Consider the following 23,899-nt stretch of genomic DNA (forward strand, 5'->3'; position numbering starts at 1 on the left):
AAGATGTATTTTTTGCACTTAAGCAATAATAGAGCAGATATAAAAAAAACACTTTCAATTATATATTTAACAGGGGAGCAAATAAAAGAAACTCATTGTTAGGATTTATACTTAAAGCTATAATGACATAGGCGAAATTAAGATGATGAATAGAATAACTGTGTTGAAGCAAGCAAAGGTGGAACTGTTCCATGTGGCCATTGTGAGAACGTTCAGAATAATATGCTGTCATGGGGCAATTAAACATTTTTCTGACCCTAGAGCTTGTGATTTTTCATACAATCAGCAGTAAATTCAATTTAAATCTTTACTGTAGATTACATGTACAAAATGTATGAAATTTAAGGACAGATAAACAGAGGATAGAAACACAAAGTCAATATCAGAATGTGTCTTATGTTGACTATCTTGCAAAATAAAGCTGCACATGAGTGGAAGACGGTCATCATGGGTGGAGCACCAACAAATCTCCTATCATTTATTTACTTTTAATGCTCTCAAAAGCTTGTTCTTTTGTTATTTTGTTCCAGTCTTCAGGTAACTTAGCTGGTAAGGCATTGTATTCATTTGCAAACTTTTGATTGAACTCCTTAAAAATATATTTCCAGTATACGGAGGCCTCAATACTCGGATCCGGTTGGATCTTCCAGTCAGGGTAAATTTGTCGATAGTCTTTGTAAGGATGTGGTATGCACTCTGTGTCTTTACATTCAAATGTTGCATTAGTTACAACATCTGTTGAACACAGCTCATGGCAAAGAATATGTGTGACTTTATTTCTATATGTTCCCAATCCTTGAGGCCGATGAATAGATGAAAAGTGTTCTTTATGATTGATACCACCGGCTTCACAAGGAACCTTACAAAATGGACACTGCTCCCCACATCCAAAGACTTTCTTAAACAGCTCATCTTCAGGTTTTATAGAAACTGTGAATAGCACATCTCCAACTTCCAAGCTGCTTAGTTCAGTTATTATTTGTCTTTCGATGTCATCTAAAAATGACCTTACACATTGGAAGAACTCCTGAACACTCTCGGTGTCTGGAAATACAACTGCATCAATATTATTCTGTGAGATGACTAAATCATCTTTTAAGATTTTGCTGAATTCTTTTAAACTTTCAGACAACTTTGTACAATTTAAAACAGACCTTTTCCCAAGAGATTCTCTGACTTTATTTGTAATAGTTGTTAAGCTACTTGATATTAACTTTTTTAACCTTCCAGGTTCTGTGTACTGAACTGATAAGTATTTTGTGATCCAGTCTTTTACAAAGATCTCATAGTGAAGACAATACTTTACATATTCTTTAAATATGTTCTGTGTCAGTAGGTCATTTAGTAGAGTGGTTTGGAAGAAAGCTCTACAACAGTAATTCACAGCATCAGCACTGTGTAAGATGTCGTCAGTAATATTGTTTCCAAGGTTTGAAAAGACATACTCAATCAATGCTGGCTTCAAACAGTATTCACAGAATCTCTGAGCTCTTTCTCTGCAATCATTTTTGTTTGCATAGACTTCTTTAAATGTGTTGAGGTAAAGAGGTTTTATTTTTTCCAGAGAGAGCTTTGGATCATTTTCTTGGATGAAGTCCTCATGCATCTTCTGCAACATTGGTGCTGCTTTGCCTAAAGTTAAAAGTTTCAGATTAAGTTCAAACAATGGTTTGAAATTAAATATTTGCACAGGTTTTTCTTGGAGGCCATTTTCTACAATGTCCAATAATTGCTGGCAGAATGTTTCACTGTAATCCTCTTTTGTGGAAATCCTGTTTGTGACATAACGATTACATCTATCTATGATAGTGAGAGCTACAGCAGTTGACTCCTCCCAGAATTGTTCTGTAAATCTCTGTTTGAGGACATGAAAAAGTGGTCCTTCAAGATACTTGATTTTCATCTTAAAATCTTTTTCCTGGTATTTTTCTAAACTGTCAATATTACATAATTTCTGAATAATGTAGCTGGCTTTATTTTTCATGTTTGTCTTCAGATGCTCCAGGATGCTTCTAGCAATATCTTGTCTGTTTAAACCTCTCAGATTAAATTCCTGTAAGGTTGTTTTCCACATTGTCTCAAACTCAGACTCCAGTTCCTCAACACTGAGTTTTCTCCTTTCATGTCTGTATTTTTCCAGGAGGGCACTGACTCGTTCTTCAATCCTTTTCTGATAATTTTCTTGGATTCTCTTTAGTTTATTTTTTTCATTTTGAATCCGAATGACTTCCATGCACTTGTTATTTAAATAATATTTAAGTTCCTCTCGTAGCCTTGACACATTAGTAATGAATTCATTTTGGTAATTTAGAACCAACTTCACATACTTATCATCTTTCTTAAAGTAATCTTCAAGAAACTTTTGCATGATCTGAGCTTGTGTTGACAGAAATTGGTTTATTTCCCCATTTAAATCTATCTTGAGCTCAGGTTCCTTTTCATCAAAAGTCTGATTCTTGATATTATTCTCTGTTTTTATCATCCAGCTGTGTGCCTCCTTCCTGAACTTCCACTCCTGTTCTGAGTATTCTATACATAGTTGATCATAAGCTTTAGCTACTAAGCTGCTCCTAAAACTAAAGATAAATTTCTCATGTTTCACAGCATTCCATAAACTCCTAATCCACTCAAGGAATTCATTTATGTTGTAGGGATCAGACTGTGGTTTCTGTTTGATAAATTCTATTAAATGCATTTTTAGTTCATTGACTTTTTCACTGTATCCTGTGCTAATAGATGCCATGGGGGGAACACCATGCCACAAGCCAGGAACGTACCAGTTGTCTCTCTTAACGTCATAGTCAATGATTTTAGAGAACTGTGTGACGCCATCATAATTCTCCATTTTAGCTGCTACTTCTGTCATCTCATCCAGCTGTTCCAGTAGTAACTGGTTATCTCTCATGATCTTGTCATGAGCAGACACGTCACTAACGTTCTGATGTACAAACTGACAGTTGTGTTTCTTCCCAATTTGTTTCATCCTAAGAAAAGCATGGACCACAATCTGTAAAATTTCTGCCATTTCTGTTTTGTTTTCCATGGCCAAATTGACTATGGTGATATCACTCAACCCAACCACTAGTGTGGCCAGCTCATTGTCATGTTCATTACAGTCACCAAGGGAAGCCAACTCAGGAGCTCTTAATCCTTCAGTGTCAATCACCAGGATGAAGTCACAGCCCAGCTCTTCCTGAAAGTTCTCTCTCACGTTTAGAAGAGTCATGAAGGCTCCTCTTGTGCATCGTCCATTGGCTACTGGAAACTGCAGACCAAACATAGTGTTCAGAAGGGTGGATTTCCCTGTACTCTGCACTCCCAGAACAGATATCACTCTGATTTTGCATTTTCCTCCTGTCTTTTTGTTCAGTTCTTGCAAAACATCACTTACCCACTTTAGGGGTACATTGGATGCATCCCCATCCATCAGTTCCAATGGGAACCCATCTTGCAAGAGACGAGCACCCACTTCTGGAAGGTAATGAAATTTCCTCTGCCTGTCATTGATCTCTCCTCTTTCCTTCAAAAAGCACTCAGCCTCATAAAACTGTCCTAATTCACGGAGAAAATGTTCAATTCCCAAATTTCTGTCAGATATATTTTGACCAAGACATTTTTCTCTAGTTTGTTGAACTTGTAAGATACTCTCTCTAGATTTTGCATCTACATCGAATTTTAACCACTTCAAAAAAAAGGGCAACTCTTCTTTTGACAACCTAGTGAGTGCATCTAGAAATGTATTCATGCCTTCAGGAAGACTGTGCTGATTTTGCTGTTTACGCAAACCTGCGATTCTTTTAATCAGCTGGGACTTGTATTCCTCCCCGGACAGATTACCTTGATTCCTCATTTGGCAGAGTTCTTTTTCAAGTTTGGCCAGTTCTCTCCAGGCATCTCCTTGTAGTTTCATTGTTTCTTTCTTATAAACAACAACATCACTTATTGATTTAGTGATTTCCAGGGACATTTTTCTTGTGTCCTCACACTCCCTACAGTTTTCATCAACATCTATTCCAATCTCATATGCAATATGTGCCATGTCCTGTAAAACTGTATTTTCTTCTGTACTTATTAGTTCCTTCATTATTAACTGCAGTTTTCTTGCAATCTGCCTCTCTTGAGATATTCTTGGATTTAGAGCTATAATATTTTGCTTTAGATCTGGAAAAATCTCTGTCAAATAATCAATGTTTTTTCTTGCTATGTCTTTGTTATCTTTACTCATAATGAAAAGATATTTTCTGGTTTCCGCACATGACAAATTTGTCAGAAATGTTCTGAATTTTCCATCTATGATTTTGGAAGATTGGAGACTGATAATGAAAAAGTAGTTTTTGCTGGAAACATCAATATCTGTGAAAAAATGACTTTGTTCTTTGGTGTCCTCAATAAAAATAAACACAGCTTGTGAGATTTTGGAAAGAAGGCAGAACTGTTTCTTATTATTCTGCAGGTCTCCTCTCAGGTTGGCAATTGTAATGGGGTCATGGAAAAGATCTGACTCCCTTCCACCTGGGAAGTACCAGGCTACTTCCACCAATCCATCAGCAATTTTTCTTTTTATGTTCCCACCATTCATATCCTGATGTACAAAAAAATCATAGACTTGCTGTTCTGGGCTGAGGATTTGATTCAGCATTTTAGATTTTGATGAACTATATTCCCCCAACCTCATAAAAGAGATAAGAGGAATGGAATGTAGCACTATACTTTCTTCAGCATACCCTTTTAGTTGTCTCTGGTTTCTTGGTGTCCATCTTTTCACAATATCTCTCAAACCAAACAGCATAAAGGTGCAGTTATTTGAATCATCAGCAGCCGGAAGGATCAGGGGGACAGCAAACTGACACATGGACATTTTTCTTATAACCTCCTGTTGAAGAAACTCATCTGAACAGTGGAGGAGAGCACATACAACATCAAGAGGGTTTACTGCGTTTGTTGTACTGTCATTGTTATCAAATAAGTCATCAACAGTAAATTCTTCACTGTCATTATTTTGTTCCATATCTTTTGAATTGAATATTCGTGCAGTTACATTTAGAGCAAAAAGTTTTTGTAGGAAGCACCAGAAAACATTCTCTGATGGTTCAATCTTCTTACAAGTCTCTGATCCAATATTTAGGACGTCTTTAAGTGTAAGTTTTGATGTTGTATATCTTTCTAGACCCAGATTTCCAAGATATAGCATAAGATCCATTGCACTGTCTGTAAAAAAAAATGATCATATTATATTAGAAATTGTATTATTTCAATTCCTAAAACATGTCATTAGCAAGTTCTGCATAAAGGGTCTGAACCCTAGAATGTTAAGTGAAGTGTTAATGGACTTAGTTTTCTAAAATGTGAAGTGAAGTCACTTTAATCATCCAATCAAGTGGTGGGGAATTAAATAAAAAAAATATTTTTTGTCACTCAATTGGACACTAAAAATAAATACCAAATTTTATTTTGCTGCAGAGCTATAATGGCAAAGTGGCAAGTGACAGTTAAAGTGATACTAAAGGTTCAATTTTTTGTTCTTTAAAATAACAAACCTGTTATACTTACCTGCTCTGTGTAATGGTTTTTCACAAAACAGCCCTGCTTCTCGTCTTCTTCGGGCCCCTGCCAGCGCTCCTGGCTCCTCCCCCCTTTTGAGTGCCTCCATAGCACGCTATGTGCTGTGGGGGTACTTATGTGTGCTTGTACCTGAGCCCTGCTCTGTGTGTCCATAAGGGGTGGAGATGTGTGTCGGCTCCACCCCTTGCTCCCTCCTTACCTTTGTCACCAAACCACCCCACTGTGGAAGACTCTTGCATCTCTCATATCTCTCTAAAAATAAAATCAGGACCTTCAAAACTCCCAACTGAGCAAATGAAAGCAAAGAATCAGTAACTTTAAAACCCAAAACCAAAATCAGTACTTTCCACCTTACAAGTGGAGTTCCCTCCCCTTTCCACCTCAGCTGCGCAACATTCCTTCTTCTAAATCCACTAACAAACCATTCACCAAACCTCCCTATATTATGGCTATTTAATGTAGAATTTACAAAAAAAAACAAAACCTACAACCTCCTTGATACAGCTCCCCAAATCAGAAGTCTAACTCCCAACATTCCACCCTGCAGAAAGAAATTTGTGAACTGTAATGGTGTAGTGCGTTAGGACGCCATTTTGTCATCACGGCATCCCTTTTGTCCAAGTGACACAGGCGACCATTTCGTTTAAAGCTGTAGCAGCAGATGTGTACTCAGAGAGATTTTCCTTCCCCCTCTCTCTCCCTCGAGCTGAATTAGCCCCCCACCTTATCCTAATTAGTATGCAAGCCTCAAAGCAGCCTTATCTTAACAGACCCATCTTATCTCAAATGCAGACAGAGGTCTGAGCAGATGGCCAGGGAGGTTGCCTTGTAACTTCCACAAGCCCAGTTGTTAATTAAAATGTAAAACCTACATCTCACAAATCCATACCCGATTCATAACTTTTTACCCGAACATGAAACATTGACAAAAAGTAGATAGTTGAATGCCAGATAAAATACCGATCGAATTAAGATCAAACATGATCACATTTGCTGCTAGGGAGGACAAGCTAGTGATCAGATGCCTTACAGGTCAGAGGTTATTCCGACACTGTTTAGTGTCTGTGGATAATAAATTTAATGCCCGACAATAAAATATCAGTTTCAAGAATGTAACCATAACATATTTCGAGATATGACTTATGTTAGAAATCTGTCTAACCGGGAGGCCCCTTAGCAGTTTATGAGCCTTCAGGGCCACCCAGGGCCTCTGTGTTATTGGTCAAGTGCTTCTGGTGACACCCCCTGCGTGCCAGAGAAAAAGACAGGAACTGATGGAGCTCTCAGTTCTCATCTTACCATCAAAGCAGAAACATCAAGTTGGAGGACCGATCACGTTCAGCTTCTGAAACTAAGATACACTTGGGACTTTTGAATGCAAGTATTTCCATTTCCAATTCTTTATCTATTCTTCTAAATTGGTATAATGTGTCTCTATTTCTTTGTAACCCATTTTTCTGTAAATATTTTTATTTGCACCAATTTTAACCTTTCTTATAATTAAATCTTATTTTGAAAAGTGTTAATTTTGTCTCTAAGCTCTTAAACGCAAGCTAACCAGAGCCTGCCTCTTGGAAGAGCGCTACTGTATAGAATAAACCATCTGAACATTCTTGTCTGAGGTGACAGTGTGTGTTACAGATGATTATTCTAAAGTCATAATTGGTATTTCTAAAATTACGAGCGTCCTCTGGGCTCATTATAACGTAGAGGTGGTGGCAGAGAAAGGGTTAATTGTTTAATTAGCCCGGTGACAATTGCTCTCAGGCTGCTGGCATCTAGATTGTGGTCCTGCAAGCTGGTCAATATGTGTGCCGGGTGCAGCTGAGAGTGGCATTGTTATGCAAGTGACAGCAGGGTGTGGGATTGCCTGGTCTTTGGTCACAAGTTGGATGAGAAGGCCAGTGGTCTGATACCCGCCACCGTCACATGAACCATCTGATGTTACTTTAAAGGATAAATTCACTTTTGTAAAAAAAAAAAAAACAATAAATGCACATGTGTTTTGAGGTTAAAAATGAGCAATGATTGTTTTTTTACACAGGAGCCTACACAACATTGCACCCATGATCAGTACAATGTCAGGCAATGGGTGCTAGTATATTTGCTTGTATATTTGCTGTCCCCTCATAATAACTCAACACACAGTGATTAATGTCCAAACCACTGGCAACAAAACTGAGTACACCCCCAAGTGAAAATGTCCAAATTGGGCCCAAAGTGTTAATATTTTGTGTGGCCACCATTATTTTCTAGCACTGCTTTAACCCTCTTGGGCATGAAGTTCACCAGAGCTTTACAGGTTGCCACTGGAGTCCTCTTCCACTCCTCCATGAAGACATCAAGGAGCTGGTGGATGTTAGAGACCTTAGGCTCCTCCACTTTCCATTTGAGGATGCCCCACAGATGCTTACCAGGGTTTAGGTCTGGAGACATGCTTGGCCAGTCCATCATCTTTACCCTCAAGTTCTTTAGCAAGGTGTCAGGAAAGGAAGCGCCACTCAGCCGCAATAATGATGTTAGCAGCGGGTGCGCATGCGCGGGTGCGCATTCGCGGGAGCGCACTGGCGCGTGCACGTAGGCGTGCCGGCACAGAGCGTGTGCGTCATCACGCCCATCCGGGCCCTATATAAGACACTCTCTGGCTACGCTCCGGTGCTGGTTTATCATCAGCTCCTGTACTCATGACCTGTCTTTTTACCTGCGTTCCTGCTTTTGACCCGGCTTGCTCCTTTGACTCGTCTGCACTTCTCCCTTGATCGACCTCAGCTTGCCTGACCACTCTTTGCTCTAACAATACCTCTGCTGGATCTTCTGTGTACCGACCTTGGCTTGGACTCCCACGGACTCTCTCTCTTGTCTTGCCCCTCTGTACCTCCATTACCTCGGACTGATTAACTGTGTATGACCCTTGGCCTGGCATTAACCTTTTGTCTCTTTACACTGAGCATCTCTAGATCTCCTGGAAGCGGTCCTGAGTGTACATACCATACCATCCATCCATCCGGAATTCATCTGCATCCAGTGCTCCTTGGGATGTGCCATCTCCTGTTTCACCTCCAGGGGTGATCCGCACCGAGCGGCAAGGGAAGCCCTCTCAGCACTTCGGCCTCCACCAAGGTAACTGACACAAGGCAGTGTCATCATGGAGGAGTGTTTAGGGTCGTTATCTGTTGGAATACTGCCCTGCGGCCCAGTCTCTGAAGGGAGGGGATCATGCTCTGCTTCAGTGTATCACAGTACATGTTGGCATTCATGGTTCCCTCAATGAACTGACAAGGCACACTTGTCTTTGTGCTCCTCACCTGGTTGCCGCCACACACACTTGACACCATCTGAACAAAAAACGTTTATTTTGGTCTCATCAGAGCACAGAACATGGTTCCAGTAATCCATGTCTTTAGTCTGCTTGTCTTCAGCAAACTGTTTGCGGGCTTTCTTGTGCATCAACTTTATAAGAGGCTTCCTTCTGGGTCAACAGCCATGCAAACCAATTTGATGCAGTGTGCGGCATATGGTTTAAGCACTGACAGACTGACCCCCACCCCTTCAACCTCTGCAGCAATGCTGGCAGCACTCATACATCTATTTCCCAAAGACAGCCTCTAGATATGACGCTGAGCACGTGCACTCAACTTCTTTGGTCGACCATGGCGAGGCCTGTTCTTAGTGGAACCTGTCCTGTTAAACCCACTGTATGGCCTTGGCCCCCATGCTGTAGCTCAGTTTCAGGGTCTTGGCAATCTTCTTATAGCCTAGGCCATCTTTATGTAGAGCAACAATTCTTTTTTTTCAGATCCCCAGAGAGTTTTTTGCCATGAAGTGCCATGTTGAACTTCCAGTGACCTGTATGAGAGAGAGAGCGATAACACCAAATTTAACATACCTGCTCCCCATTCACACCTGAGACCTTGTAACACTAACGAGTCACATGACGACGGGGAGGGATATAGGCTAATTGGGCCCAATTTGGACATTTTCACTTAGGGGTGTACTCAATTTTGTTGCCAGCGGTTTAGACATTAATGGCTGTGTGTTGACTTATTTTAGGGGAAAGCAAATTTACACTGTTATACAAGCTGTACACTTGAACAGATAAAATAAAGTATTTACAAAAATGTGAGTGGTGCACTCACTTTTGTGAGATTCTGTACATAATTAGTCCAAACATTGAAAAGACTCACACATGTGGTATTGCCAAACCCAGGAGGAGTAGCAGAATGTGTTTAGGGGTGTAATTCTAAATATGTCCATGCTGTGTGTGAGAAATATCTTATTAAATTTACAAATTTGTTTGGAAAAAAAAATATTTCTAATTTTTATTCCACTTTTCCAAAAATGGAAGCCCTCAAGAGACTCACCATGCCTCTTACAAAATTACTTAGGGTGTTTGCTTTGTGGTCATTTTATGGGTGTTTCCACTGTCCTGGTGCTTCAGGGCCTCAAAAAATGTGATAGGTAGTCGGGAAATTAGATGCATAATTTATGCCCCTAGAAAGCTGCTCCTTCGATTTTGGCCCCCATCTATATGGTTAGGATGTGAAAAAGTCTCACACATGTGATATTCCCATACTCAAGAGGAGTAACAGAATGTGTGTTTAGGGTGTAATGGAGCAGCTCTGCATAGAAACCAATCGGCTTCCAGGTTTTATTATCAAAGCTTAATTGAACAAGCTAAAGTTAGAAGCTGATTGGCTGCCATGCAGAGCTGCGTCAGATTTTCCACTCTACAAATTTAGTAAATCAACCCCATTAATTATCTTAGCAAATACTTTGGAGTGTTTGCTTTTCAAAATGGGGTTATTTTGCAGGTACTTCCACTATCCTGGTGCTCCAGGGCCTCCAAAAATGTCATGTCCCCATACTCGGGAGGCATAGCAGAATTGTTTTGGGGTGTAATTCTAAGTATGCCTATGCTGTGTTTTAGACATAATCTGTTAAAATTACAACTCTGTGGAAAAAAACACATTTTATTTAATTTTCCAAAAATTTGTGACAAAAAAATTACAACTTCAAAAAACTCCCCATGTCTCTTACTAAATACCTTGGACTCTCTACTTTCTAAAAAGGGGTAATTTGAGGGACATTTGTACTGTCCTGGCATTTTAGGGCCTCAAGAAATGAGATGAGGCTGTCAGTACATCAGGATTGAATGAACTTCAGATATATACCATAGTTTGTGGACACTATAACTTTCCTACAGACTAAATAATTCCATATACACTGATTTGGATTATTTTTACCAAAGAAATGTAGCAGAATACATTTTCGACTAAAGCCTCGTACACACGCACCGTTTGTTGGCCTCGAATTTTCGGCCAACGTCTGATCGGCCGATTGTCGGCTTGTTAGTATGATGTTTCCGACAACCGACTGCGACTTTTCGCCCGAAAAAAATCTGGTGTGCATGCTATAAAATTTTTGTTTGGCGTCACCAGAACGGCCGATTGTTCTTCAGTCAGTACAGATTTCGGCAGACAAAAATCAGATGAGCAAGACTGAGCATGCTCAGAGAAGAAAAAACACACGAAAAGTAAACCAGAACATGACATCACTTCTGCAGTTGGTTGTTGTTGGCCGACAAAATTTGTGTGCAGTCTAGAGCACATTTCAACCAACACAACAACAATGGACAAAAGACGGCCGATCGGTCGGCCAACAATCGGTGCGTGTGTACGGGGCTTAAATTTATGAAGAAAGATTTTTTATTTGCTACATTTTATAAAAGGAACATAGAGCAACTTGTTTTTTTTTTCAACATTTTTGGAATTTTTCATTAACAGTATCTCACAAAAGGTGAGTACACCCCTCACATTTTTGTAAATATTTTATTCTATCTTTCCATGTGACAACACTGAAGAAATGAAATTACACTTTGCTACAATGTAAAGTAGTGAGTGTACAGCTTGTATAACAGTGTAAATTTGCTGTCCCCTCAAAATAACTCAACACACCGCCATTAATGTCTAAACCGCTGGCAACAAAAGTGAGTACACCCCTAAGTGAAAATGTCCAAATTGGGCCCAATTAGCCTATATCCCTCCCCGGCGTAATGTGACTCGTTAGTGTTAGAAGGTCTCAGGTGTGAATGGGGAGCAGGTGTGTTAAATGTGGTGTTACCGCTGTCACTCTCATACAGGTCATCTGTGGATCTGAAAAAAACGAATTGTTGCTCTACATAAAGATGGCCTAGGCTATAAAAAGATTGCTAAGACCCTGAAACTGAGCTGAGACCATACAGAGGTTTACCAGGACAGGTTCCACTAAGAACAGGCCTCGCCATGGTCGACCAAAGCAGTTGAGTGCACGTGCTCAGCGTCATATCCAGAGGTTGTCTTTAGGAAATAGATGTATGAGTGCTGCCAGCATTGCTGCAGAGGTTGAAGGGGTGGGGGGTCAGCCTGTCAGTGCTCAGACCATACGCCGCACACTGCATCAAATTGGTTTGCATGGCTGTCATCCCAGAAGGAAGCCTCTTCTAAAGATAATGCACAAGAAAGCCCACAAACAGTTTGCTGGAGACAAGCAGACTAAGGATATGGATTACTGGAACCATGTCCTGTGGTGTGATGAGACCAAGACAAACTTATTTGGTTCAGATGGAGTCAAACGTGTTTGGCGGCAACCAGGTGAGGAGTACAAAGACAAGTGTGTCTTGCCTACAGTAAAGCATGGTGGTGGGAGTGTCATGGTCTGGGGCTGCATGAGTGCTGCCGGCAATGGGGAGCTACAGTTTTTTGAGGGAACCATGAATGCCAACATGTACTGTGACATACTGAAGCAGAGCATGATCCCCTCTCTTCGGAGACTGGGCCATAGAGCAGTATTCCAATATGATAACGACCCCAAACACACCTCCAAGATGACCACTGCCTTGCTACAGAAGCTGAGGGTAAAGGTGATGGACTGGCCAAGCATGTCTCCAGACCTAAACCCTATTGAGCATCTGTGAGCCATTCTCAAATGGAAAGTGGAGGAGTGTAAAGTCTCTAACATCCATGATCACATGCAACCTGTGAAGCTCTGCTGAACTCCATGCCCAAGAGGGTTAAGACAGTACTGGAAAATAATGGTGGCCACACAAAATATGGACAATTTGAGTCCATTTTGGACATATTCACTTAGGTGTTACTTACTTTTGTTGCCAGAAGTGTGTTGAGTTATTTTGAGGGGACAGCAAATTTACACTGTTATACAATCACTACTTTACATTGTAGCAAAGTGTCATTTCTTCAGTGTTGTCACATGAAAAGATAGAATAAAATATTTACAAAAACATGGGGGGTGTACTCACTTTTGTGAGATAGTGTATATACCAAAAAATAAAGAACCCAGGGGTGACTATAATACCACTAAAAAAAGCTCTACCTGCCTAAAAAAAATTATAACGATTTGCATTTATTTTGTTACAATGCTGCATGACTGAGTGATTGCCATTCACAGTGTGGCAGCGCTGAAAACGCAAAAATTGCCTGGGCAGGAAGGGGGTGAAGGTGTCCAGTACTGAGATATTGGTTATTGGTATTGGTTTAGATCTGTTGCACCCTTGAATAGAAAATCAGATGTCTCAGTCAAAACTACCTACCTCACTTGAAACTAATCAAATTGGGATGCTGCTATAATACTGTAGTTAAAAAAAATCAATCTAGCACATTCAAAGTATGTAATGTCAGAATATGAAACTGTTCTGTAACACCACATACCGTTTAAAATAATCTCCCAAGAATGTAATTTAACTGTACATTTTTCAAAGGCGGATAGGAGACTCTCTATTTACTCAGTGCCAGCAATAGATAATCAGCCACCTGGTGGCCATTGTGTACCCAGCCATCATTAGATCCTGTACACTGAGACACTGTACCCAGCTGATCCAAGGGGCTGGTACCATGTATGTGATCGCTGTGACTGGTCATCATGTCGATCACATGGTACTGTTTACTGTGCTGATCCCTTCCCTTACAACAGGAAAAGGAGAGAGATCACAAAATGATCAATTGGGTTAGAATAACTGGATCAACAGCTGCAGATTGATTAATTCTGTCTCTGTCATACAGGGATCAGTTTTATTTACAAACAAAAGATTTCCTAACACACTTACCAGCCAGCCTGCAAAACAACCAAATTGACCCTGTCTAACAACTGATGTTAAAAACAGAGTGTTTTGTTTGCACACATTTGCTAATATATGCATAAGCTACAGTGCCAACACTCCTCTGTGTACTTCAGTCCTAACTCTATACAGCAGTGGATAGATTACCCTGTTACTGCCTGCTCTATAGCCAAAAGACAGCTACAGCGCTGCTCTCAGTCCTAAGAGGACATCCATGGAAGTCCTCCCACATGCATGCCTCCCTGCATCGGGTGAGCTCTGGGACTGCTGTGTCCTTTGGACATAGCTGATTAGAAATCACTGTAAAGGGCCAATCACTGTGGCTTAAAGTGCCCAGTATTAAAGTAGTTAATTAGTATTTGCCTTGTGTATATCCCCCACATTATTTATATATGTTATGTTAGGGCTTTTATTCGGCTTATGGTTAGCAACGATAGCATGATAAATTACTTTCCTGATAAACATAGCCAGCATTGTCCCTTACAGTAACCTTACCTTTTGTAGTAACCCATTAGAGTTAGTGTTTGGCACAAGAAAAGGCCAGGATAGGTGAAAAGAGTGTCTGTAATTCTATGAAGCAATTAAAATCCCATTAAAAACAACCAAAAACGATTTTCATTTTGACTTTCCCATTGACGGAAATGCAATTTGGGCATTTTTAATTGCAAAATCCTAACTTAGTTCCCCACCAATGATAACCTAAACATACCAATACATTTTTCTTTAATCAGACGTACCCGTTGTGTTACTCATCTTATATGATATTGTAAAGTCTTGATCAAAGTTCCAACTGTAGCTCAGCTTTCATTATTTTCTGCAAAATTAAAATGAGGAATGTTTAGCATAGACATTACAACAATACCTGGCATATACCATATCTCACAAAAGTGAGTACACCCCTCACATTTTTGTAAATATTTTATTATATTTTTTTATGTGACAACACTGAAGAAATGACACTTTGCAACAATGTAAAGTAGTGAGTGTACAGCTTGTATAACAGTGTAAATTTGCTGTCCCCTCAAAATAACTTAACACACAGCCATTAATGTCTAAACTGCTGGCAACAAAAGTGAGTACACCCCTAAGTCAAAATGTCCAAATTGGGCCCAAAGTGTCAATATTTTGTGTGGCCATCATTATTTTCCAGCACTGCCTTAACCCTCTTGGGCATGGAGTTCACCAGAGCTTCACAGGTTACCACTGGAGTCCTCTTCCACTCCTCCATGATGACATAACAGAGCTGGTGGATGTTAGAGACCTTGCGCTCCTCTACCTTCCATTTGAAGATGCCCCACAGATGCTCAATAGGGTTTAGGTCTTGAGACATGTTTGGCCAGTCCATCACCTTTACCCTCAGCTTCTTTAGCAAGACAGTTGTCATCTTGGAGGAGTGTTTGGGGTCGTTATCATGTTGGAATACTGCCCTGCGGCCCAGTCTCTGAAAGAAGGAGATCATACTCTGCTTGAGTATGTCACAGTACATGTTGGCATTTATGCTTCCCTCAATGAACTGTAGCTCCCCAGTGCTGGCAGCACTCATGCAGCCCCAGACCATGACACTCCCACCACCATGCTTGACTGTAGGCAAGACACACTTGTCTTTGTACTCCTCACCTGGTTGCCGCCACACACTCTTGACACCATCTGAACCAAATAAGTTTATCTTGGTCTCATCAGACCACAGGACATGGTTCCAGTAATCCATGCCCTTATGGGACAGTAGACAGGATTCTTTACCTTTAAAGCTAAACTTATCTATGAAAGGATGACACTGTACAAAAAACTGTTGGATAAAAAGGCCGCGGCCGTTTATTATTTATAAAATAACATTTAAAACTCAAAGCTTTCAACTTATAAATAATAAACCCGACCACTACGATCCAGGTTTACAATAATAATAAATAATCAATAAACATATCCATCAAACTCATCAATAAATATAAACATATCGTCCCCCTTTGCAAACTGACAAAGGTGACCCAAAATAACAAACTGGCCGCGACAAAACAAAAAAATGGGGGGGGGGAGGGGAACCGCACGATCCGGGATGCTGAGGTGATCTGAGGGTCCAGCTACCTGAGAGCCCCCTTAAATAGGGCTGGGAACAGGCTCAGAAGGCGGGAAGCTGACTAGAAAAAACCGGTACCTCACACAATCTCCCCAGCTACTTGTTATCTCTAATTTGATAGGGGCTTATTCAGCCAACCATCAACTAGAAAACCTGTTACCCCCTAGTAACTATAATCTTCCTCTCTAAGCCCGCCAAAACTAATTCCTGTCATGTCTAAATTACCTGTCACTGTCCCATATAGAAAAGGGGGGCCATAGAGACCCCCCTTTTCTTTCTATGGGACAGTAGACAGGATTCTTTACCTTTAAAGCTAAACTTATCTATGAAAGGATGACACTGTACAAAAAACTGTTGGATAAAAAGGCCGCGGCCGTTTATTATTTATAAAATAACATTTAAAACTCAAAGCTTTCAACTTATAAATAATAAACCCGACCACTACGATCCAGGTTTACAATAATAATAAATAATCAATAAACATATCCAATAGACAGGCGGCATCACACCCGCCTGTCACCACCCCACAGCGCGGCCCTCTCGGCACAAGTGCCCAGATTAGCATTCAAAATGTCCAGACCCAAGTCAGACAAATGCGTGTCATCCTTCCTATAAAGACCAGGAATTCCGCCTTCCAGCTCCAGATGTCGGAAGGACGCAATTCCCATACCTCCTAGCAGCTTTTCTAAAGCCCTGTTGATACGCCTCCTGACTTTCTCTAAAGGCTTCAAGTGTGCATGTTTAAACCAAGACAACCTTGGAATAATTTCCGAGAAAACAAAAGCCGTGTGAGGTGAAAAGGATTGCAAAAAAGAAAAATCATCCCTAATCCTAAAAATTAAATCAAGAGTTTTTACGTTGCCCACATTGTTTCCCCCCAGATGAATGATGAGAACATCTGGAGGGGAAAGGAGCTGCATTAACCTACAAACTTCAAAGATAAGCTGGGACCATTTCATGCCCCTCTTGCTGAACCAGTTGACCTGAAAATGACGTGGATCCAAACCGATATTCTCCGTGTAACTGCGTCTTCTAGCTCTCGCCCGGGCCCAGTGGATGAAAGAATGGCCCACAATCCACACTGAGACCCTGCGTCCTAGAAGTATTAAGACATAAAATTAGGTCGGATATATGACAAATAGGCATTTGATCGCCATCTACCAATATTCTTTAACAACTCAGTATCAACACCCAATCTCGCAGCTTCCGTCGCTGCCCCAATCCTAAAAGAGTGGGAAGACAGTTTCAAATGATCAAGTTTCAAAAAACGTAAACATTTATTAAACACAGCAACAAACTGGAACTTTGTTAAGGGTTTTCCGGATTGATGAACAAAAAAGGGGCCAGTATTGGGGCACCGGATCAGCAGGAACTGTTTCATCAGGAAAACTGGACAGATACAAGAATCTTTATAAACATTTAGGTGAATCCATTTGCCCACTCCCAACTGGTCGGTTTTGGAAAAGCGCAACAAAATGCTCATTGAATTATCATAAAAAAGGATATCAGACAGTAACAAACCAGTTCTGCCATACTTCACATCCATGGCTAACTCGGAAACCCTTAGAGCAGCAAAAAACATGATGGAGAAGGCAGCTTGAAAAAGAGCAGATTCATAAAACGAAAAACATACCTTTGTAGCGGCTTCGCATAGTCGTTCCAAAATTTCCGGTGTAATAGGTTGCCTGGAATCTCTCTGCCAGGTACACTTACGGTAACCTTTCATAGCCTGCCTTATTGAAAAAAAGGACGAACATGGGGGACAATTACGCAGTTTACCAAAGAAAGATATCCCCGCTAGGATTTTATTAATATGGGACCAAGAGTAGCGTTGCGCGAACAATTTATTCAGAAAAAACAATAAAAGATGTTCAGAAAAAGCATCAGGACATTCACCCATGTCGTTCAAATGAGATATCCACAGAGACCAAGCTGACTGATATCCAGCCATGGTTGCTGGGGCCAATGAATTTGATATGTTGTCTGAAACTAAATTTAAACAATATCCCAAAGGCGGGCCGGGTATTGATGACTCGTCTGATCTGCGGTTGGTAACAGCTGGAAAAAATGATCCATCTGTCGGCGAGACAAAGAATCTGCCAATGTGTTGTCCTTGCCCGCAATAAACGTAGCTTTGATCCAAATGTTCAAAAGTAAGCACTTAGAAACTAGATATCTCAACAACTTCAGGACAGGCGGGGACTTGGAAGACAGACAATTTATAGCGAATAAAACGCCCTTATTATCTGTCCTGACCATCAAGCGCCTGTTCTGGAACTGATGACCCCATATCTCTAAAGCTACTATGATGGGAAAGAGCTCTAGAAGCACACTATTCCGGGTATATCCTAAAGAAATCCACCTAGGACACCACGAGTCAGCACACCAATGATTGCGCCAAATGGCGGCAAACCTCACTGAGCCTGCTGAGTCAGTGGATAACAGAAAATCCCTATCCAAAATAAAGTCCTCTTGCCAGACAGACTTACCATTGAAATGTATCAGGAATTGAATCCAAATTAGCATGTCTTCTTTAATATCAGCTGACAGTCTGACATGGGCTGAAGGAGATTTTAAACCGGAAATTGCAGAGTAAAGCTTTCTGGCAAATAATTTGCCAAGGGGAATGACCCGAGATGCAAAGGCGAGCAAGCCCAAAAGAGACTGAACCTCCTTTAAGCAAACTTTCCTCCTGCGCATCATTGTCAAAAGGCAATGTTCCAGTTTAACCACCTTCTCTAACGGTAACCTGAATTCCATCATGTTGGAATCAATAGTGATGCCCAAAAACTGAATGCACGTTGACGGCCACTCAGTTTTTTCGTGGGCCAATGGAATGCCAAATTGTCTGCACATATTTAAAAAAGAATGTAATAAATGCAGACAATCTGAAGATCCGGCTGAACCTAAAAACAAAAAATCATCTAAATAATGGACTATGTTAGCAGAATTAGATACTGAGGACACTACCCACTCTAAAAAGGATGAAAAACATTCAAAATAAAAACAAGACAAGGAGCAGCCCATGGGGAGACACCTGTCAAAAAAGAATTGGCCTAAAAAATAAAAACCTAAAGAATTGAATGCTTCAGGGTGCACCGGAAGCAAGCGAAAGGCGGACTTGATGTCCGTCTTTGCCATGAGCGCACCCCTGCCTAAACGCCTAAGTATAACCAGGGCATCATCAAATGTTGAGTATTGCACAGAAGCCAGGTCCTCGCTTATCTCATCATTTAAGGACCCGCCGAAGGGAAACGATAAGTGATGAATAAGCCTATAAGTATTCGGCTCCTTCTTCTGTACAATGCCCAGAGGAGAAATCCTGAAGTTGACAAAAGGAGGGTAAACAAAAGGGCCAGAAAACCTTCCGGCTTGTAATTCTTTATTAATTTTTTCTTTAACAACATCTTCCAAATACATAACGGACTTCAAATTAGGGACCAAAGAACAACCCTGTCCTGAAAACCTGGGCAAAACAAAACCATCTCTAAAGCCCTCAGTTATTAAGGTGGCCTTCACCCTGTCGGGGTACCGCTGCAGCCATGGGAGCATTGCGAGCAGGTTCACCGGTGTTGAGGCTTTTTGGAATATTTCCTGGGTTCTGAGCGCACTGCAATTTCTTAAAACATTTGTGGACGGGGTGGGATCCTGCACAGAAGGCACATTCATGCCTATATTTGCAGGTCCCAGGCCATCGACACTGTGTTTCATTATAATTAAAGCACACTCCCTTACGAAAGGTGGAAGTTGCTGGTTGAGGCTGCTGGCCAGGAAAAGACTGTCGGTTAAGGATAGGCCGTTGAGGGAGAAACAGATCCAGCCAGAGGCTGACATCCTTAACCCCCCATTTCAGGTTCGGCTGAACAGCCAACTTTTGGCGGAAAGCCACATCGTAGTTGTACCACGCTGTGCCACCAAAATTTTTAAAGGCTTCCAGAACAATGTCCAAGTGTTGAAAGAGACCAGTACTTTTGGACGGGAATCTTTCACATAATACAGCGGAATATATAAAAAACGATTGCAACCAATTGTTGAAATTTTTTGCAACGGGGCGTTTCCTCTCCTCATCCTCTTTCTTGTCACTTTTGGACACGAAATCCCTGGCTGAGGGTAGGAGGGAGAGCATGTATACAAAGCAACCGTTCCAAATTTTTTCCTTAACAGAATCGGACAAGTGAAATCCCAGTGGGGACATTTCACAAGTCAGAGCTTCTTTTAGACAAACTTCAGGCAAGTTCTGTGCTTTAGCTAACAAAAAGGAATTGGATTCAGCAGATAAAGCAGAAGAACCGTGAGAAACATTTAAATCCTGCAATATAACTGAATCAGGCACAGAAATTGTATTATTGTTGCTTGGAGCGCAATTTGCGGACTGGCCGCTAGATGGCGCCCACACTTCAACAATAGAAGCAGCCACAGGCTGTAGAACCTCTGTAGAGGAGGTAACCGAATTAGGAGGATTGATCAAACTTTTAAATTCTGTCAAAAAATTCTGCAGAATACTAGCAATATCACCTGTGGAGGACTGAGCATAAGAACCCCTACTCCTATCCCCCTCATTTGACATCAAAGGCTCCCCCCCGCTACCACCTGTAGGGGCAGAAAATGACATGCTCTGGACAACTGCGCTCACAGGGGTAAAAAGCTCACCTGCAGCGTGAACAGCTCCACTCCTGGACGGGTGCTCCTGAGTCTGCGGTTGCCGTGGAGACGCTGCCCTGGAACGGGCCAGCCTGCCGGTGACGGGGAGGGCGTCTTGACTGGCACCTCTGGCACGCGAAGCGGACTTCCCTGGACGTCTTGCCGCTGTTCGGTCCCCGGCGGGCGGTGAGAATCTCCGGCAGGGGAGTCTTCTCCTCTTCTTGGCACCGGCCTCTTCGGCGGACGGGCCTGATGAGCTGCGCCTGCGCACTTCTGACGTCACCCGCTGAGCTTCATCCGGTTCCGGGGTAGACGACGATCTTCCTCTGGCCGGGGTCAATTGTTGCGAACTTCCTCTCGCCGGGGTCAATTGCTGTGAACTTCCTCTCGCCGGGGTCACGACTTGCGCACTTCCCTGCACCACGGACACGGCTTCATTCCTCCAGCTCGGGCCGGCGACGGGCTCCAACTCCGCCGGCGGCTCAGGTAACGGCTCCGGCAGCTCTGCTGTAGACGGGTTAGGGATAGCGAGACACCGCTTAACCCATTCTTCTCCCCCTTCTGCACCAGCTCACTCAATTAGTCGGCGAAGGAGGCTCATCTTGATGGACGGTCTAGAGGATACAGGAACCGCACAATCCGGGATGCTGAGGTGATCTGAGGGTCCAGCTACCTGAGAGCCCCCTTAAATAGGGCTGGGAACAGGCTCAGAAGGCGGGAAGCTGACTAGAAAAAACCGGTACCTCACACAATCTCCCCAGCTACTTGTTATCTCTAATTTGATAGGGGCTTATTCAGCCAACCATCAACTAGAAAACCTGTTACCCCCTAGTAACTATAATCTTCCTCTCTAAGCCCGCCAAAACTAATTCCTGTCATGTCTAAATTACCTGTCACTGTCCCATATAGAAAAGGGGGGCCATAGAGACCCCCCTTTTCTTTCTATTCTGCTTGTCTTCAGCAAACTGTTTGTGGACTTTCTTGTGCATCATCTTTAGAAAAAGCTTCCTTCTGGGACAACAGCCATGCAGACCAATTTGATGCAGTGTGCGGCATATGGTCTGAGCACTGACAGGCTGACCCCCCACCCCTTCAACCTCTGCAGCAATGCTGGCAGCACTCATACGTCTCTTTCCCAAAGAAAACCTCTGGATATGACGCTGAGCACCTGCAATCAATTTCTTTGGTCGACCAAGGCGAGGCCTGTTCTGAGTGGAACCTGTCCTGTTAAACCACTGTGTGGTCTTGGCCACCTAGCTGCAGCTCCGTTTCAGGGTCTTGGCAATCTTCTTATAGCCTAGGCCATCTTTATGTAGAGCAACAATTCTTTTATTCAGATCCTCAGAGAGTTCTTTGCCATGAGGTTCCATGTTGAACTTCCAGTGACCAGTATGAGAGAAAGAGAGCGATAACACCAAATTTAACACACCTGCTCCCCATTCACACCTGAGACTTTGTAACACTAACGAGTCACATGACACCAGAGAGGGAAAATGGCTAATTGGGTCCAATTTGTACATTTCCACTAAGGGGTGTACTCACTTTTGCTGCCAGCAGTTTAGACATTAATGGCTGTGTGTTGAGTTATTTTGAGGGGACAGCACATTTACACTGTTATACAAGCTGTACACTCACTACTTTACATTGTAGCAAAGTGTCATTTCTTCAGTGTTGTCACATGAAAAGATAAAATAAAATATTTACAAACATGTGAGGGGTGTACTCACTTTTGTGAGATACTGTATGTTACAAATCTCTAATAGCTTATTACATATATCTCTTCAAAGAAAACTGAATAGCTTATTTATGTCATTATCAAATTCAAACAAAACAATTAATTGAATGCTCATTTTTTTTAAATCTTACTGTTGTTAGGCAAAGGCAAATCCCTCATTAATAACATTTGAAACATGGCATGCAGAGAGATATCTTAACCAAGTTATATTTCAAACTTATTGAGTCTGCCACATTTTTATCTCCCAGACTTACTTTTGTTCAGCCCGTAGGCTAAACAAAAAGGCAAACTAATGAAAAAAAAAAACCTTTACAGTGTACTGACGGCTTAAGTCTTCTAAAGAGCAGGACTTTACATTTTATATCTAAATACTTTCATACTTTCATACATTCTGGTCTCAGCCTTCATCTTAATGCAACATTTGAGTATAAAATACTGGAGAGAATGTCAGTAATAACTTACCTTACCTTCAGCTGAGAATGTAGTCCAGGACACTGTAAAACAAGATTGACTATATATATATATATATATATAGCAGCTCTTCAAGGAAACAGAGTTTTTTTTTCTGCTTTATGTGAGTTTTGGAAGTCAATTATTGACCAGCTGATATCTTTGTTTCTTACTTTTGGTTTCTAACACACAACCTTCGTGTAAGATATCAATAGATGGAGCTACACGTTCTTTGTACAGTATTTTTACCTAGCTATGTTCAGAGTGTATAAAAGCAACAACATTCCAAGTTTAAAACAATAAATAGGAAAAAAATTAAATTTTTAGTTATCAGAAAGAGTCATTAGGTACATGCGGTATAACAAATGCTGGTAGTTGATATTTAACCCGTTCACTGCCGGGCCCTACTCTCCACTTTTAAGCCATTTTTGAAATTTTTCTATTGTTTTTCTTTTAATTTTCCCTTACAGCTTTCAGAGTTTGTGAATTACTCCATATATTAAACCATATATTTTCTGAAAGCATAGGACAAGTAGAATAAAAAGATGGTGCTATAGAGTTCTTTTGGTCCTGTGATATTTGCGCAAATGTTTATCAAAACAATATTTTTGTTAAAAAATCCTTATCCACAAACACAGCAAAACTTACAAAATTCCTGCTAAATTCCTACTAAATATATAAGCTAAAACTGTATTGTGTTAGCACATACCAAATATTTGTATATTTTAGCCCCTTCATGCCTAAGCCTTTTTCTGACATTTGTTGCTTACAAGTTAAAATCAGTATTTTTTGCTAGAAAATTACGTAGAACCCCCAAACATTACATATATATATATATATATATATATATATATATATATATATATATACAGTGCCTTGCAAAAGTATTCGGCCCCCTTGAACTTTGCGACCTTTTGCCACATTTCAGGCTTCAAACATAAAGATATAAAACTGTAATTTTTTGTGAAGAATCAACAACAAGTGGGACACAATCATGAAGTGGAACGAAATTTATTGGATATTTCAAACTTTGTTAACAAATAAAAAACTGAAAAATTGGGCGAGCAACATTATTCAGCCCCTTTACTTTCAGTGCAGCAAACTCTCTCCAGAAGTTCAGTGAGGATCTCTGAATGATCCAATGTTGACCTAAATGACTAATGATGATAAATTTAATCCACCTGTGTGTAATCAAGTCTCCGTATAAATGCACCTGCACTGTGATAGTCTCAGAGGTCCGTTTAAAGCATAGAGAGAGCATCATGAAGAACAAGGAACACACCAGGCAGGTCCGAGATACTGTTGTGGAGAAGTTTAAAGCTGGATTTGG

At 41.1% G+C, this 23,899-nt stretch overlaps 1 protein-coding gene across 1 annotated transcript in view; it reads right to left on the bottom strand.

The window, feature by feature from the left end:
• Positions 1 to 478: 478 nt before the first annotated feature.
• Positions 479 to 23,899, bottom strand: part of LOC309558493 (uncharacterized protein) — a gene marked incomplete at both ends in the record, with an annotated part of 120,255 nt that continues 96,834 nt past the window's right edge. Inside the window, 3 exons of the mRNA XM_082261575.1 lie at positions 479 to 5,208; positions 16,672 to 16,839; positions 18,233 to 18,591. Coding sequence (XP_082117701.1) covers positions 479 to 5,208; positions 16,672 to 16,839; positions 18,233 to 18,591 — 5,257 coding nt within the window. The remainder of the gene's footprint in view (positions 5,209 to 16,671; positions 16,840 to 18,232; positions 18,592 to 23,899) is intronic.

The sequence above is a fragment of the Pelophylax lessonae genome, assembly GCF_965119305.1.
Source record: "Pelophylax lessonae genome assembly, chromosome: 6".
Taxonomy (NCBI): domain Eukaryota; kingdom Metazoa; phylum Chordata; class Amphibia; order Anura; family Ranidae; genus Pelophylax; species Pelophylax lessonae.